Source organism: Gossypium arboreum, chromosome 12, assembly GCF_025698485.1.
Source record: "Gossypium arboreum isolate Shixiya-1 chromosome 12, ASM2569848v2, whole genome shotgun sequence".
Classification (NCBI taxonomy): domain Eukaryota; kingdom Viridiplantae; phylum Streptophyta; class Magnoliopsida; order Malvales; family Malvaceae; genus Gossypium; species Gossypium arboreum.
In genome coordinates this window covers 111723727-111739268 of record NC_069081.1, presented here as the reverse complement: position 1 = coordinate 111739268, position 15542 = coordinate 111723727, and the positions used below count along the sequence as shown (strand labels likewise).

The 15542-nt window shown below is 34.0% G+C and overlaps 2 protein-coding genes and 1 long non-coding RNA gene across 4 annotated transcripts; 1 reads left to right on the top strand and 2 right to left on the bottom strand.

The window, feature by feature from the left end:
- Positions 1-523: 523 nt before the first annotated feature.
- Positions 524-3345, top strand: LOC108450770 (cell division cycle 20.2, cofactor of APC complex-like). Its single transcript, XM_017748531.2, has 8 exons — positions 524-764; positions 907-1008; positions 1163-1354; positions 1685-1954; positions 2057-2159; positions 2232-2548; positions 2745-2906; positions 2999-3345. The coding sequence occupies exons 1-8, from the start codon at positions 675-677 to the stop codon at positions 3146-3148; spliced, it is 1386 nt and encodes a 461-aa protein (XP_017604020.1). The 5' UTR covers positions 524-674; the 3' UTR covers positions 3149-3345.
- Positions 3346-3391: 46 nt separating this feature from the next.
- LOC108450771 (metacaspase-1-like) lies at positions 3392-5675 on the bottom strand. Its single transcript, XM_017748532.2, has 5 exons — positions 5113-5675; positions 4320-4650; positions 4108-4228; positions 3824-4021; positions 3392-3712 (listed from the first exon to the last, which is right to left on the bottom strand). Exons 1-5 carry the CDS (start codon positions 5465-5467, stop codon positions 3653-3655), a joined length of 1065 nt encoding a protein of 354 aa, XP_017604021.1. The 5' UTR covers positions 5468-5675; the 3' UTR covers positions 3392-3652.
- Positions 5676-12394: 6719 nt separating this feature from the next.
- LOC128285706 (uncharacterized) lies at positions 12395-14154 on the bottom strand. Of its 2 annotated transcripts, none has more exons than XR_008276247.1 (2): positions 13052-14154; positions 12395-12922 (listed from the first exon to the last, which is right to left on the bottom strand). It is a non-coding gene; the product is annotated as an uncharacterized LOC128285706 (long non-coding RNA). The 2 variants fall into 2 exon arrangements; XR_008276248.1 differs by having other exon boundaries at positions 12395-12900.
- Positions 14155-15542: the final 1388 nt, after the last annotated feature.

Here is a 15542-nt window from a genome sequence, read left to right as displayed (position 1 = left end):
TTCTATTTATCGTCCATCTATATAAGATATGTTAGGGGTGTTCATAGTTCGGTTAAAATCGAATTAACCGATCGAATTGATTTAATTACATTAATTGGTTGGTGATTGAATTTAGTTCGATCGAAATCGATTAATGATTTTTGAAATTTTAGTTATCGATTAATTGATTCAAATCGGTAATTAATTAAAATAAATAATATATATTATATATAATATATTTTTATATTAGCAATGTATTTTTGAACCATTATTTTTATATTAATTGAAATAAATAATATATATTATATATAATATATTTTTGAACTATTAAAAAAAAGAAAATAAACCTTAAAATGTACATTTTATATGTTTTATATTTATTTTAATAAAAATATAAATTTTGGTTCAATTAATATATTTGAAAAAATTTCCAATTTAATTAACAATTAAAAATTTTACAGAATAATTTAATTAATAGTATTCCATTTCAACAACCCTAAGGGACGCAATTAGTTTTAAAAGGAATTGACGAAGAATAGGGGTGATTATATGTCGACCCGACCCCACTCTTTGAACGAAAACAACGGTTGGCGCTCTTGGCGCGCGATAAAGAGAAAAGAAAGCCTCTCTACCCTACCCTTTAGTTTGTTAGTTTTATGCACAAAGAAAGTAATTTGGAACCTTGACTTCCAATAATGGATGAAAGCGCAACGTGGAGACTCCTTGAATCGGATTGGTACTCTCCAAGACGACTCCACGACTGTCCCACCCATTACAGATTTCCGGTACCATTCATCTTTTTCTTCTTCAATCAAGAAACAGCCTGTTTCTGCATTCTTCTTCATTCCATGTGTTGTAAGTATTAGTTATTTGCTTCTTTCTTGATTTCATTTGTTTTTCCTTTTTGGGTTTATGAAATGCAAAAAGGGGGATCGCTTCTTACCCAACAGATGTTTGATGGATCTTGATAAAGCCCACACTTTGTTGACCAGCAAGACCCCGCAGTTCAACACTAGTTCAAATTTCAATGTACCTCTGTCTTCTTCTCCATTATTTGTCTTGAATTTCTGAAATTTTATGGATATAATTTATCAATAAGTTTCAATATATCTTGAATTTTGTTGTCTTCAGATGGGAACTGACAGTTGATTTCTAATTTTGTTTATCTTGATTGCTGGGGCAGCAAGCATATCGTCAAAAACTGATTGAGAATCTATCTTTAGATTCTCAAGGGAGACCATTTAAGATAATGGTTTTCAGGGGAAGCCCAAAATCCAGTCGAAAATCCATTCGTTTTGTTGATGAGTTGAGACAAGAAGTTGCAGCCATATTTGAAAAAGATTGCAAACAAACTCCATACCGATGCATCCCCAAGGTGTTTAATTCAATGCCACATACTTCCCATTTTTCCTCCGTCTTGTTGTATTATCCATTCTTGTCTTAATGGGATTTTGGTTGTGAGCCTACAATTTACACACTATCAAAGACATTCTTCTTTGGCAAAAAGTATCCACTGAGCTACTTGGTTCTTCACAAATCCTTGTGAGGTTTATGGTACGAGTACCCAAAATGAACAATACCGCCGATGCACTCGGTTCTTAACAGCAATTATAACTGACAGATAGTAGTTTGGAACAATTAGCTTCATATTTCCTTAAATGAAATCTATGGCCTCCTATATGTTAATTGTGGGATGTGGGTGCAGGGAGAAAAGAGGGTTTTGGATGCGCCAAGGCTCAGAAATGACTACTATTCGAACATCATGAGTTGGGGTATGAACAACATTCTTGCTGTTGCTTTGGGTCCCGAACTCTACTTATGGAACTCAGAGGACCAGGCAGTACACAAGTTGTTGCAGGTTCGTGGTGGGAACGATTGGCCTACGAGTGTAACCTGGTCCGAGGATGCCAGAACTTTAGCCGTTGGATATATGTGCTCCAATCTTCAGCTCTGGGATGTTGAGTCTTCCAAACTTGTATGTCTTTTGTTCTCCCTCTGTTGACGAGATTGATTGATTGTTTCCAGGCTCTTTGAAGGTTGCTTAGAAGTATGAAGTAATGATATGCTAACATTACAGATCAGAAGCCTTCAAGGTCATAGTGGAAGGATAGCATCCACAGCATGGAATGGTCACATTTTAACATCAGGAAGCCGTGACAAATCCATTATCAATCATGATGGTATTCGAATACCATATTCTTTCACTGAACTATCTTAACATTGAAATCTCTCATATACGTTCTGATTTGCAGTTAGAGCAGCAAACAGCTTGGCTTCCTGCATAAAAAGACATGCTGATGAAGTGTGTGGCTTGAAATGGTCAACTGAAGGCAATAGATTGGCAAGTGGAGGCAATGAAAATCTGTTATATATATGGGAAGCTTCAAAAATGAGTTCATCCAAATTTCTGCATCGACTCAGTGATCATTGTGCTGCAGTCAAGGCCCTTGCTTGGTGCCCTTACCAGAACAATGTTCTTGCCTCTGGGGGAGGCTTGAGTGATGGTTGTATTAAGATATGGAATACAGAAAAAGGAATTTGTATTAACAACATAGAAACCAAAGCACAGGTAAATTACAACTCATTGTTACTCTTTGAACATACTCGTGCAAAACGCACTTCTGTATCCAACATTCACACCGGACCCTAAGTAACATAGCTACTAACTTTTCATCATTAAAAAGAATTGATATGCTTGGTTTTAGGATTGAAACTGCAGCAATGCTTTTCTGGGAAAGCATTAACCATTTGCTTCAAATGGGCAGATTTGTGGCCTGGAGTGGAACAGACATCACAAGGAGATATTGAGTGGCCATGGTTACAGCATAAGGGAGAATCAGAACAAACTGTGCCTATGGAGGTACCCTTCAATGACCAAAGTGGGGGAGTTAGGGAATCACAAATCCAGAATTATCAACCTATGCCAGGTTTTAACTATTAGTTGAGAAGCTAGTAGGAAAAAAAAATCATTTGCAAAACAACATGAAAGTTTTATGTTTTCCATGTTTGTTTGTTGTAGAGCCCTGATGGAATAACTGTGATATCTGCTGGGGCAGATGAGACCCTTCGATTTTGGGACGTTTTTGGACCCCCTACTGCTGGTGCTGGCAACTCAATGGTTTCAGATCTTCAAGGTCTTTTATCTTTTAGAACATCCCTATTAAGGTAATAGCATGGGGTCCAATCATTCGAAAAATGCTACCATCCTTTTAATTTATTTTGGTTGTTCTTAGATATTCAGAGCGAGTTTCTTTTTCTTTTTTCCTCTCACTGTATACCTTTACTACTGATATTATTAAGGAAATTAGTTCATGCAAGTAGCAAAAGCAAAAATTAATGAAAAGAATACATAATTTGCCCATTTTATCCATTGTGCACAAAAGTTCCGAGTAAATAAACATAAATAATAAAATTATTTAAAATTAACCGTGCTCTTTATTTTCTTTAAAATATTTATGTCCAATAACCGTGTCCAACACATTCATGTCAGTGTCAGTCGCATCAACATTCGGGCATCTTAATAAACCTAAATAATAAAATTATTTATGATAAGTTCATGATAAAAAGAAGATGAATTTATCTCCTTTTTCTTTTTGTCCCTCAAAAACTGTACAAAGCTCGGGCTTAGGCTTCGTCAAAAGAATGAAAAGCATGCCACACACATGTTTACCAATTACAAGGAAAAAGGTTTATTATACACATCAAATGGCTCGGTGGCTGTTAACTGTGGCTCCTGCAACAAAGTACATTAGTACAGCATGAGAGATCTGATACTAATCTTGCCTTGGCTTACAAGCATATACAAAGTAAATAAAATGTATGCATTCAACATGTTTGATGATACCTGTCTTGATCTGCCACCGAGGCTGCCGCCTGTTAAGAGCATTGTGAGAAGAGAGGTAACGAATCCGCCCTCATCCACATGACGAATGTTGGAACGCATTGCGTTTAGCATGTTGCCGTAAGTCGTCGCACGCCCATATTCAATAGCTTGGATGAAGGAGTAAGTCATTGCACCGGTGGAAGTAATCTTAGATAAGGCCTGTTTTCACATAGCATAAACTGAACATTTTAGAACTCTGGACTGGATGATCAAGCTTGAAGTACCGGAGTATGATTATGACTTACCGAAGTGTCTGCGGAAGTTTGATCATCGGCACAGCCACTGAAGGAAATGACTTCCCCACCAGTTGTTCCTTTCCACATTCCAGTCCGAGGACGGTGATCCTCCCAGACGTATCTCCCCTTCCTATATTATATCCCAATGGAACAATATACAGTTATGCATTACGAAATTAGTATCGCCAGGAAAACGTGACATATGGAAACATTTGACTAACCTGTCCATTTTACAGAGGTATGGTAAATCTAATACGGTGCCACTATGGCAAGCGTCAATGATTGCGTGAAGCTTAACACCGCAAGGTAGAGGCCTGACGATGGTTGCATTGATTTCATCATCGACGATCATTCCCTGAGACTCGAAGTCCAATGGACAAAGGGTCTCGTCGTATCCGTCCACCTCGTCTCCATTGTCGTCCTTTTGCTGCGAGCCATGACCAGAGTAATGGAACACTAAGGAATCTCCAGGCTGACAACCGTGGACAAGCCAACGCAATGCCATTCTTATGTTGCGTTTCGTTGGACGCTTGTAAGGATCAGTTTCTTCTTCTGCAAATGATATTCAGATCACAAGAAGTCTCGATTATTACCAATATTTAAACAAAAATTGAAACCATTCTTTTTGCTTGTTTAAAAAAAATTTGTCAAATATTCTGCAGAAGTGTTATCTATGAAGTTGATATCCAACATGAATGCGAGACATGATTTTTTTTTTCCTTTTATCCAAATTGACCCACAGAATGATTCGAGAAGTTTATCAGAAACTATATACTAATGTCAACTATTACCATTTTCAAGCCAAATACTTGAGAACAAAAATTAACCAAATGGGTGATAATGATATACACAAGTTGAAACGCCTTCCTGTCTTGACATTCTAAATTAATCAAGACTTTTAAGTTATGGCACAATCATTAATTTTATTTTATTTTTTTTTGTGTATATTCCAATTGAATTAAGCAATTGGAATGAATAAATAACAAAAAGTAGGAGAAGAAAAACAAAGGTTACCCGTAAGCATAATAATGGAGGACTCGGGAAACATGAAGCGATTCACCAACAAGAACTTCATGCAGTTGGCATCGTTAATACAACCATTAAGTTCATACTGGGTGTTTTTGTAAGACAGGCCGCAAATAACAGCGCGCTTGCGGCCATGAGCCTGCGGTGGGGGACCGGGCGGCGCGTGGTTGTAAGGAGATGGAAGAGGTTGTTGTTGGTGGGAGGAAGAGGGAAGAGGTAGGGGTAGGGAGCGAGGGTCAGCTATGAGGGTGATAGCTTGGCAGAGGACGCAGCATATGGAGTTTGCGGCCGGCGGAAGCTGCAGCGGCGCGTGGCAATTAGAACAGTTGACCTGCATTAACATGGGTGTTGAAGATGTTGAAAGGGAGAGGCTTGGAATATGGTGTTGTTTAGTAATAAGTAAATTGATGATTGAAAGAATATAAAGTGAAAAAATTGAGTGGAAAGGAAGGTGGGGCGGAAGCTGAACTATCACGACTTTGATTTGGGGTCTACACCTTATGTTCCTCGAAACCGAAACTTTTAACCACCATCATTTCAGTGCTTTTAGTATGAAAATAATAAAATATGAAATATATTAAACAAATATATAATACCGATTAAAATGTAGTTTTAACTCCCTATATCTTTCCAAATTTAATTTATCTGAATTTAGTTTCTCTTTTCAAATTTCAAATATAATTGTAGGCTCTAGTTAATTCCTTTTTTATTAAATTCACTGTAGATTTGATCATAGATCGGGCCATTCGACCCTACTCGAAAGTCTGCCTGAAATTTGGGAGGGCTTGAGCAAAAATATAGGCCTAAAAATAGGCTTAGATAAAAAATAAGGCCCGTTTAAAAAAAAGACAGGGCCTCGGGTAAGGTATTTTTGGTCCGGGCCTGACCCGAATTCACTAAAGGACAAAAAAAATTGTTTTTTAATGTTATTTTCTTGTTGTTTTCTCCCTATTTTGCTACTATGTTACAATTATGTTGCTACTATTTTATTGTTATTGTTTGGATATTATATAAAACTTATTTAATTGTTAATTTTGTTATTATTTTAAAGGCAATCGTTAATTTTGTTATTATTTTAAAACATTTGCTTGTTAAATTGCATTTATGTTAGTCTTATTTAAGTGTGCATATTTTTTAAAATTTATTTCCAATTTGTTGGGAAATATTTATTTTGATGTTTTTAGTATTTTGATATATTATATATATTTAAAAATTATATAAAATAATATAAAAATTAATCTGGCGAGGACGGGTTGGGCCTGGATTTTAGCATTTTTATCAAGGTCAGGCTTGGGAAAAATTTTAGGCCCATTTTTCGGGCTAAGTCGGGATTGTGCCTAGTAAATGGGCCTGAATTTTTTATTGAGCCTTGCCCGAACTCAGCCTGGCCCGGCCTATGAGCACATCTAATTCACTAGTATAACATTTTGAGATAAAAAGAACTCACTTGATAATCATTTAAGAGAAAAATGACATAGTATTGAACTTGAATTTAATAAAATTTAACGGTATTAACAATTGAGCTTACAGTCTTAAATTCAAAAAGTAAAGGAATTGAATTCCTTGAAATAAAAGTAGGAGATCAAATTCTAAATATATGGAGAGCACATGAACTTAGAGTATATTTTAACCTATGATACTAGATTTATGGCACACGGTGTTTTTTTGTTTAAATATCTTTATTATCAAATTTTATTAATTTATTATATAGGAAAAAGACAAAAACACACTCATAAAATATAACTTAATTTGTATATAAGAGAATATTTTAATAATTTCACAATTGATTGGTGCATGATTGACACGGCCATAGCTAGAGGGGCTAGTAGGGCCCCGATCCTCTTAAAATGGAAAATTTTCATTTAGACCCTCTAAATTTTTTAAAATTTTAAATTAATAAAAGTAAAATTGCACTTTGGCCTCCTTAAAATGATAAAAAATTGATTTAATCATTTAAATATTATAAAGATATAGGCTATTAAAATGGTGAAATTACGTTTTTACTATCATGAAAAATTACAATTTAATTTCGGCTCCCTAAAAAAATTTCTGGCTTTACCCCTGCTGATTGACCCGTAACACCAACTCAGTAAAACCTTTAATATAAACTAAAATTTCTATCACGTGCGTATGCGTTTAAGAATTACATATTTAGAACACATAGATTTGTTTAAAATCAACATATAATAAATAATGAATCATATGATTTGAAATTAATTAATAATAACACATGTAATATGTACAATATTAAAATAGAAATTTTAATATATACAATTGACAAAAGTAATACTGATATGTATAATAAAATTAGAATGTGAGTATTATTTTTAAGTAAAGCTTTGGTTTAGTGGTAAAGTTAATGTTTTTTATGTGAATTGCATGGGTTCAAATCTAATTACATGTAAATTTTATTGGTTTTTAAATAAAAATAGAATGATTAAATACTTTGAATAATATATCTACCTTATTTTAATTACATTGGACATTTTATAATTTTTAAACTTGAGTTGGTTCTCGATTGACTCATGGCACCAACTCAATCAAAGATTTAAATAATAATATAAAATAAAATTAAAATATAAATATTATATTAAAATAAAGTTTTGGTTTAGCGATAAAATTAATATTAGAAAATTTTTATTAGTGTTTTTAAAAAATTAAACTACTATCGAATATAATTTATCTTATTTTAATTACGAAAAGATATTTTCGTAATTTTAAAATCAAGTTGGCATTCAATTGATCTATCACAATAACTTAATCAAGAATTTAAATAATGATATATATATAGATAGATGACATGTTAAATAGAGGATTGTTTTTTATACAATCAATGCTTTCTAGTACTGTTTTACTCTCAATTTAAAAAATCTAGCCACTCAACTTTCTTTCAATCAGAACTTAGGTTTAGTTTAGGAATGCTTCTTAAAAGTGCTTTTAGGTTGATTTTAAACTTGGGAGAAGCACTTTTTCTTTTAAAAAAACATTTTGTTTAAGAATATTTTTGTACTAGGGAGAGTTGACTTACTTATTAAAAACCCTAGCCAAGAGTGCTTTGCTTAGTATCCTAGCGAGAGCAAATTTTTTCGGCTTAAGATGGAGGAGAGTGGTGGCTACGAGGGTTTTAAAGGAGATAAGATCTCTCTTCTGGCGAAGGAAGTTATTCAGTTATCAGTCAAAAGCTCGATGGTGGTACCAGGCGAAAAACCAACCCTACTATGCACTATATGGACAAAGAAATCCTATAATCCAGATAGCTTTAGAGCATAGATGAAAAGTATATTGAAGGCGAGGAAAAAGTTTGAGATTCAATTGGCAGGACAAAATCTATTCTTGATCGTGTTTGATAGTGAAGAAGATTTGGAGTTAGTTGTGGAAAGGCAGTCATGGTTGTTTCGGAAAAATTTAGTACCACTTGATTGACTGACTAGAACGATAGAAAGAAGTCAAATTCGGCTTAATTCATCCTTGTTTTGGATTAAGATCGGACCATGTTTACCAGAATTTGATAAAAAAGATTTGATGCATGCTATTGGGGTTACTTTTGGAGGCGTTATGAGATCTGAAATTAACGATGAATTTTTTCGGCTCAGAATCAAATTAGATGTGCAGAAACCCTTGCTCAGGGGCATTTTCATCTCAACAGAAAATCAAAGTAAGTCCTGGATCCCTTTTAAATATGAAAAATTACCAACATTCTATTTTGCTGTGAAAAGATGGGGCATGGGCTTATAGAGTGCCAAGAGTTTACATCTGTAGAAAGAAATAAAATTAGAATTGATCCTCATTTTTCTTTAGCATTAAAAGTAGAATTAAATTTAATTGGAATGGAGAGTCTAAAGTTTAATACTAGTTCAAAGAAAATGCAGCCTCAATGTTCATACATATGTGATATTGAGAAAATTACAGAATTAAATTTACAAGTGGAGGATAGAAGTGATATGTCCCCAAGCATCCAAGTCAGTCCACAATTTATAGAGAAAGAGATATCGATGAAAATGCAGGAGGAAGAGACAAATGTGGAAGAAAAGATGATTGGGAAAAATAATAATTTTGGAAAAATTCTGAAACCAGCTAAGAAATCGAGTTAGAAGCGAATTGAGGTAGTAAGAGAGGTGGATACTTATAATGGTGATCGTAGACTGAGAAAGAGGAAATCGGATGAGATTGCAATTGAAGAAGATGTTATAGAAATCTCTCATAAAGATGAAGCAAAAAAAAATGAAGTATGATGGCAAAGAATTTCAAATTGAAGGAGGTACAATTTTGTCGGCAGAAAATCTCAAACAATATTATGTTACCCATCAATACAAATCGGCAGCTACCAAAAGGCAAGCTGACTGGGCACAATGAAAACTATATGTTGGAATGTTCATGGATTAGGGAGTCCATGGGCAGCACGAAGGCTTCGGTATTTGTTGAAACAACATAAGCCCCAAATGGTCTTCCTCATGGAGACTAAAATTGATGGACAGCGTATGGAAAAAATTAGAAAGAGATATGGTTTCTAGAATGGGATTGATGTAGGAGCAGAAGGGTTTAAAGGTGGAATTTGTATGGCATGGAAAGCAGGAATTACGGTAGATCTTAAAAGTTTCTCAAAAAGTCATGTTGATGTGATGGTAAAAGAGGACAATGTCAACGAAAAGTGGAGATTTACAGTGTTTTATGGATCACCTTATGTTAATAACAAGAATGCCTCATGGAATTTGCTAAGGCAGTTGGGTCAATATCAAAATCATCCATGGCTGGTATGTGGTGATTTTAATGAAATAATGTATTCTTTTGAAAAAAGCGGAGGTCAACCAAAGGAAGAGAAAAGAATGAAAGCTTTTCATGAGGTTCTAAATGAATGTCAATTAATGGACGTGGGTTACACGGAGGTTTGGTTCACATGGGAGAGAGGGAACTTACCGGAAACAAATATTAAAGAGAGACTAGATAAAGGCGTGGCAAATGAAAAGTGGATGCAACTTTTTCCAAGAGGAATTATTCATCATTTAACATACTCAATTTCAGATCACTGCCCCTACTTATTAGTACTAATAATGAAAATAGTAATAAGGGAATTCCAAGTTTCAAATTCGATGCATGGTGGACCATAGAGGAATCTGTTGAACGAGAGATTAAAAGAACGTAGTAGTCTTCAAATGGATCTATTGGTGAAAAATTAGAAATGCTGCAATTCAGCTTAATGATGTGGGCAAGCTCAATAAAGAAGGGTCGAGATGGTTTAAGTAATAGGCTCATAAAGGAACTAGAAGAATTACTGGCAAGTAGTAGGGATGATGTCACAATGGAAAAATTGATTGATACTAGAATTCGACTTAATATGGAGATTGATAAAGATGAAATGTATTGGGAACAAAAGGCACGGGCTAACTGCCTTCAATTAGGGGATAAGAATTCGGCTTTTTTTCACAAGTATTCCATAACACGTAAACGAATTAATACTATTGCTAGGCTGGAATCTGATGGAGGACAGGAAATTTCTGATGAATTAGTAATTAATGAAGCCGCTTCAAATTACTTCCAAAATTTATTCACATCAAAGGGAGTGGGGAACTTATCCTATCTTCTAACGGGAATCAATACTAATGTTTCATCTGATATCAATACAGATTTGCTAGTACCATTTACGGCAGAAGAGGTATTTTCAGCTTTGAAAGGAATAGGGCCTACTAAAGCGCTAGGCTGTGATGGTTTTTCGGCATTATTTTTTCAAAGATTCTGGCACAAATTTAGGTAAGGATGTTGAAAATTTTTGTTTGGGAATTCTAAATGATGGGAATGATTTTGATTCTCTAAATCATACCGATATTGTGCTTATCTCAAAAATACCAAATCTCACCAGTCTTGTTAATTTTAGACCTATTAGCTTATGCACAGTTTTATACAAAATTGTGGCAAAAATAACTGCAAATCATCTTTAGGAAGTCATTGGAAGATGTATAGACAAGGCCCAAAGTACTTTTGTTCCAGGAAGATTAATTACTGACAACGTGTTAGTAGCCTACGAACTCTTACATACGTTACGTCAAAAATGAATCGGGAAAAAAAAGGCTTATGACAGTTAAACTAGACATGGGTAAAGCTTATGATAGAGTTTAATGGCCTTTTCTAAAGGAAGTTATGTTTCAAATGGGATTTGCAAAAGAATGGGTGTTATTAATTATGAAATGTATCTCTGCAGTCTCTTATACAATCAACATCAATGAAAGAAGAGGAAACGTTTTTAAACCCACTTGAGGGCTTCGTCAGGGTACCTCACTTAGCCTTTTTCTTTTTCTGATATACAGTAAGGGACTCTCGTCTTTAATAAGAATGGCGACAACTGAGGGTTTGCTCAATGGAGCAAGGGCGAGTAGAAGAGGGCCAGAAATATCCCACCTACTGTTTGTAGATGATTATATATTATTTGGTGAAGCGAAAAGTAGAGGGGCAAGAATTTTAAAAGAAATTTTGAAAGAATATGAGCAGTGTTCAGGGCAATGCGTGAATTTTAGCAAGTCGACGATTTTTTACAGTTCAAATACAACAGAAAGAAACATAGAAGGCATATTGAGTTTACTAGGGGTGAGGTGATCCACAAATCTGGAAAAATATTTAGGACTCCCTAATGTGGTAAGCAGACGAAAGAAGAAAGCTTTTCAGTATCTAAAGGACAAAATTAATTCGAGGTTTGAAAGCTAGAGTATAAGACTACTTACACAAGGGGGAAAGGAGGTCTTTATTAAGTCAATACTTCAAGCAATTCCAACTTATGCTATGTCATGTTTTCTCCTACCAAAATCTTTTCGTGGGGAGTTAGAAAATATCTTTGCTAAATTTTGGTGGCAAAAAGGACAAAGAAAGAAAGGAATACATTGGTGTCAATGAAAATTTATGTGTCGATCAAAAGAGGAAAGGGGAATGGGCTTTAGAAATCTGTCGCCATTCAATATTTTATTACTAGCAAAGCAAGGGTGGAGGATTATTAAGAATCAGGATTCTTTGGTTACACAAGTATGTAAAGCAAAATATTTTCTAAATGAGCATTTTTTAAATTCTCGTTTGGGAAAGCATTTGGGCAGCGAAAGGTATTTTGTAAAAAGGAATATGTTGGAGGGTTGGTATAGGTTCAAACATTTCTATTCATGCTGATGCGTGGATTCGAGATGATGTTAATTTTAGATTATCTTCAATTGTTAATACTATGTGAGATGAAAAGGTTAGTCAGTTGATCGACAGCCATGCGAGAATATGGAAAAAAGAACTCATAAACAATACCTTTTCAAAAGACGATGCTGGAAAAATTATCCAGATACCTTTAGTGCGCACACCTCAGGATGATCTGTTTGCCTGAGGAGGTGAACATTCAGGGGAATTCTTGGTCTGCAGCGCCTACAAACTATTATAACTTTTTGATGAAATTCCTAGAGCTTATGCTTTACAAACCAACTACGAGAATTCTTACAAAAAACTCTGGCTCCTAAATCTACCTACTAAAATAAAGGCTACAGTATGGAGAATTTCATGGAACTATCTGCCTACGAGGATTAATATGCACTACTGAAAGCTCGTTAGTAATACAAGCTGCCCCCGATGTGGAGAAAATAATGAAACAATCGATCATATCTTTCGCGAATGTCCTGTCACAGTGGAAGTTTGGACACTATTAAATCTTCAAAATATTCTTATAAATTCTACCATGGATTTTTTACAGTGGATTCCCTAGATCTTTGATCAGCTCACTACATGTCAGAACAAACTCTTCTGCTGCGGTCTCTGGGCTATCTGGGGAGAGAGAAATAAAAGACTGCATGAGCAGAAACAGAGTACAGTCATGAAATAGTAAACTTCATCAACAACTATCTTGCTGAACTTAATGGTTTAGAAAGGAAAAATCCAGTAAGGGGGAATGAGCAAAGAAGATGGAATTACCCACCTAGTGAGTTCGTCAAAATTAATTTTGATGGTGCTAATGATGCGACTCATCAACAATCTGCCTTAGGAATTGTAGCTAGAAATGAAGAAGGGGTTGTCTTACTTTCCTGTTCAGAGATCCACCATGGGGTAACTTTCGCCTTTGCAGCTGAAGCAATAGCGTGCCAAAAAGCGGTCCAAACAGGAGTTGAACAAGAATGGCCGAAGATCATTATTGAAGGTGATTCCCTCACAATAATTAAGAAATGTATATCAAAGAGTCAAGGTCATTCAGATATTGGAGCATATATATATGATATTAAACAAAAACTGAACAGATCGAGAAGCTTCATATTCAAACACACACCAAAATTTGCAAATGCTCTCGCGCATATATTGGCAGTAGAAACTCTAAAAAGGAAGGAAGAGATGTACCTGGATATGAAGGTCCTGGGGTATGCTGAAAATCAACGAAAGATTGAGTGGAGAAGAGAACCGGATTGAGGAGAGAACGGGGAAGAAGAGAACTGAGAGGAAAGGAAAAGAGAGCAAATAAATCGGTTTTAGAAGAACAACTTTCCCAAAAACTAAACTGTCAAAAGCAAAGAAAGAAATAAGACTCAAATGACAAGACAGGGTTCAGCAATTTCTGACTGGGCATTAATTAGATGTAATTATTATGATTTCTAGACTATTCGGTTAAAATATCTAGATTTGTTCTGAGTTTGTGCCATTTTATTTGATGTTCATTGTTTGCTGTTTATTTTTTGGTTTCATACTATATACTCTGAAGTTTTCAAAAAAAAAAAAAGAATATTTTTGTCCTAAAATACTTTTTATCCCAAAAACATTTTTTAAAAGTTATACTAAATTGTCCCTTAATCTTTTCGGCAGCAGCATTGGCCTCCAGGTTAGTTGCCAACCATGGCCTTTCCAACAATTTTCTTTAAATTTTTCTTTTAGATTTTAGTCTTTTTAGTTATAATGTACTCTATTTTTTTTTTCTAAAAACTATGGTGGTTGTAGTTTCACTCCACTTTACTTTCTTTGAAAGTTGTGTTGGTTCTTGTCTCTACCATGTTTCTATGAAACTAATGGTGGTTTTAGTTTTTGTTTTAGCTTTTATCTTTTAGTTATCTCTAGTCGTGTTTTAGCGTATATATGAGTTGGAACCAAACAGATAGGTAATATCAACCCATTTAAACTCTTATATAATAATATAGATTATACGTGGTGCATTTTCGTTTTTAATACTAAGAGTTGTGCGTGGTTCAATTTTCTAATATCAATAATTTCATCAAAATTCTGTAATACAATAATTAATTGATGATCAAAAGGTGTCATTTTGTGTGCATGATATTATCAACAGTAGATTTTAATATTTTGTATTAATAAAATTATTTCAACAAATGATTAGTGTTGGAGTGTTAAGAAATTTCTATTTGAATTAGTTTGAACTTGTGTTTGATTCTTAAATAATGTTTTTTAGTTGTTTTATTTGAAATATTATATATAAATATTAAAGGGTAAAAATATTCTTATAATAATATTAATTACCCTTTAAGATAAAAATATTTTGATAATTTCGTAATTAAATTGATATTAAATTAACTCGTGACACTAACTTAATTAACCGTATAAATAAAACATACCTCAACTCGTGCAGATTTTTCCCACATATCATGAATTGAAAGAAAAAATCATTTGAAACTTGAATTCCAAATTCCATCTAGTGATAAACTTTTTCTTTTTCTTTATTTATATAAATCTAACAAATAATTTATTAACGAGGCACACATGAGTTTCCATTCTTAAATAAAATTCAAATGAATGAGAAGATATTATCTCAAGATTTTTAGGACCGAAACAATTATGGGTGTTGTGTATAAGCAACAATCACATTCAATATAACTCATTAATGGCACCACTAACCGAAAGAATTGGTTTGACTTTCGTAGCAAGCTTCAAGTAGGAACTACAAACATATGAGTGGCATGAAACCATAAATGAGTGGCAATGCAAGGAATCCTCCAAAGTTTACGTTCCTAGACTTTTCGTTACCGATTTATCTTATAAATTGGAGTCACTCAAAAAGCAAACACATCATATCTTCATAAGTATTCCATTCACTACAAGAAAAAAGACTTTTAGCGGCGCTTAAAATTTTTTGCGTAGCTTTTGAAAACACCGCAAAAAAACGCCGCTAAAAGTCATGGCTTTTAGCGGTGCTTTTCCCACAAACGTCGTTAATTTTGGCAGATTTGCAATATATTTTTTTCACCAATATCTAGCCCTTCCTGCATTAAAATCCAACCAAATACAATAAATATAATATAAAATGCAGCCAAAAACAGCAAATTTAGCATAAAAAATACAATCAAAAATATTAATTCTAAATGATACTTCAAATTTAATGAAAGATATATGATATAATTAATAAATAAAGTATAATTTAAAATATTCTTACAATAATGTTAAACGTGACAAAGTTAAAAACATTCTTACAATGAGAA

Coding starts and splice junctions, on each gene's coding strand:
- LOC108450771 (XM_017748532.2), bottom strand. CDS start 5,467: ATGTTAATGCAGGTCAACTGTTCTAATTGCCACGCGCCGCTGCAGCTT. Junction 4,651..5,112: donor CTCCATTATTATGCTTACGG/GTAACCTTTGTT, acceptor TATCATTTGCAG/AAGAAGAAACTGATCCTTAC. Junction 3,713..3,823: donor TCGGTGGCAGATCAAGACAG/GTATCATCAAAC, acceptor ACTTTGTTGCAG/GAGCCACAGTTAACAGCCAC.
- LOC108450770 (XM_017748531.2), top strand. CDS start 675: ATGGATGAAAGCGCAACGTGGAGACTCCTTGAATCGGATTGGTACTCT. Junction 765..906: donor CCACCCATTACAGATTTCCG/GTACCATTCATC, acceptor AAATGCAAAAAG/GGGGATCGCTTCTTACCCAA. Junction 1,355..1,684: donor CATACCGATGCATCCCCAAG/GTGTTTAATTCA, acceptor ATGTGGGTGCAG/GGAGAAAAGAGGGTTTTGGA.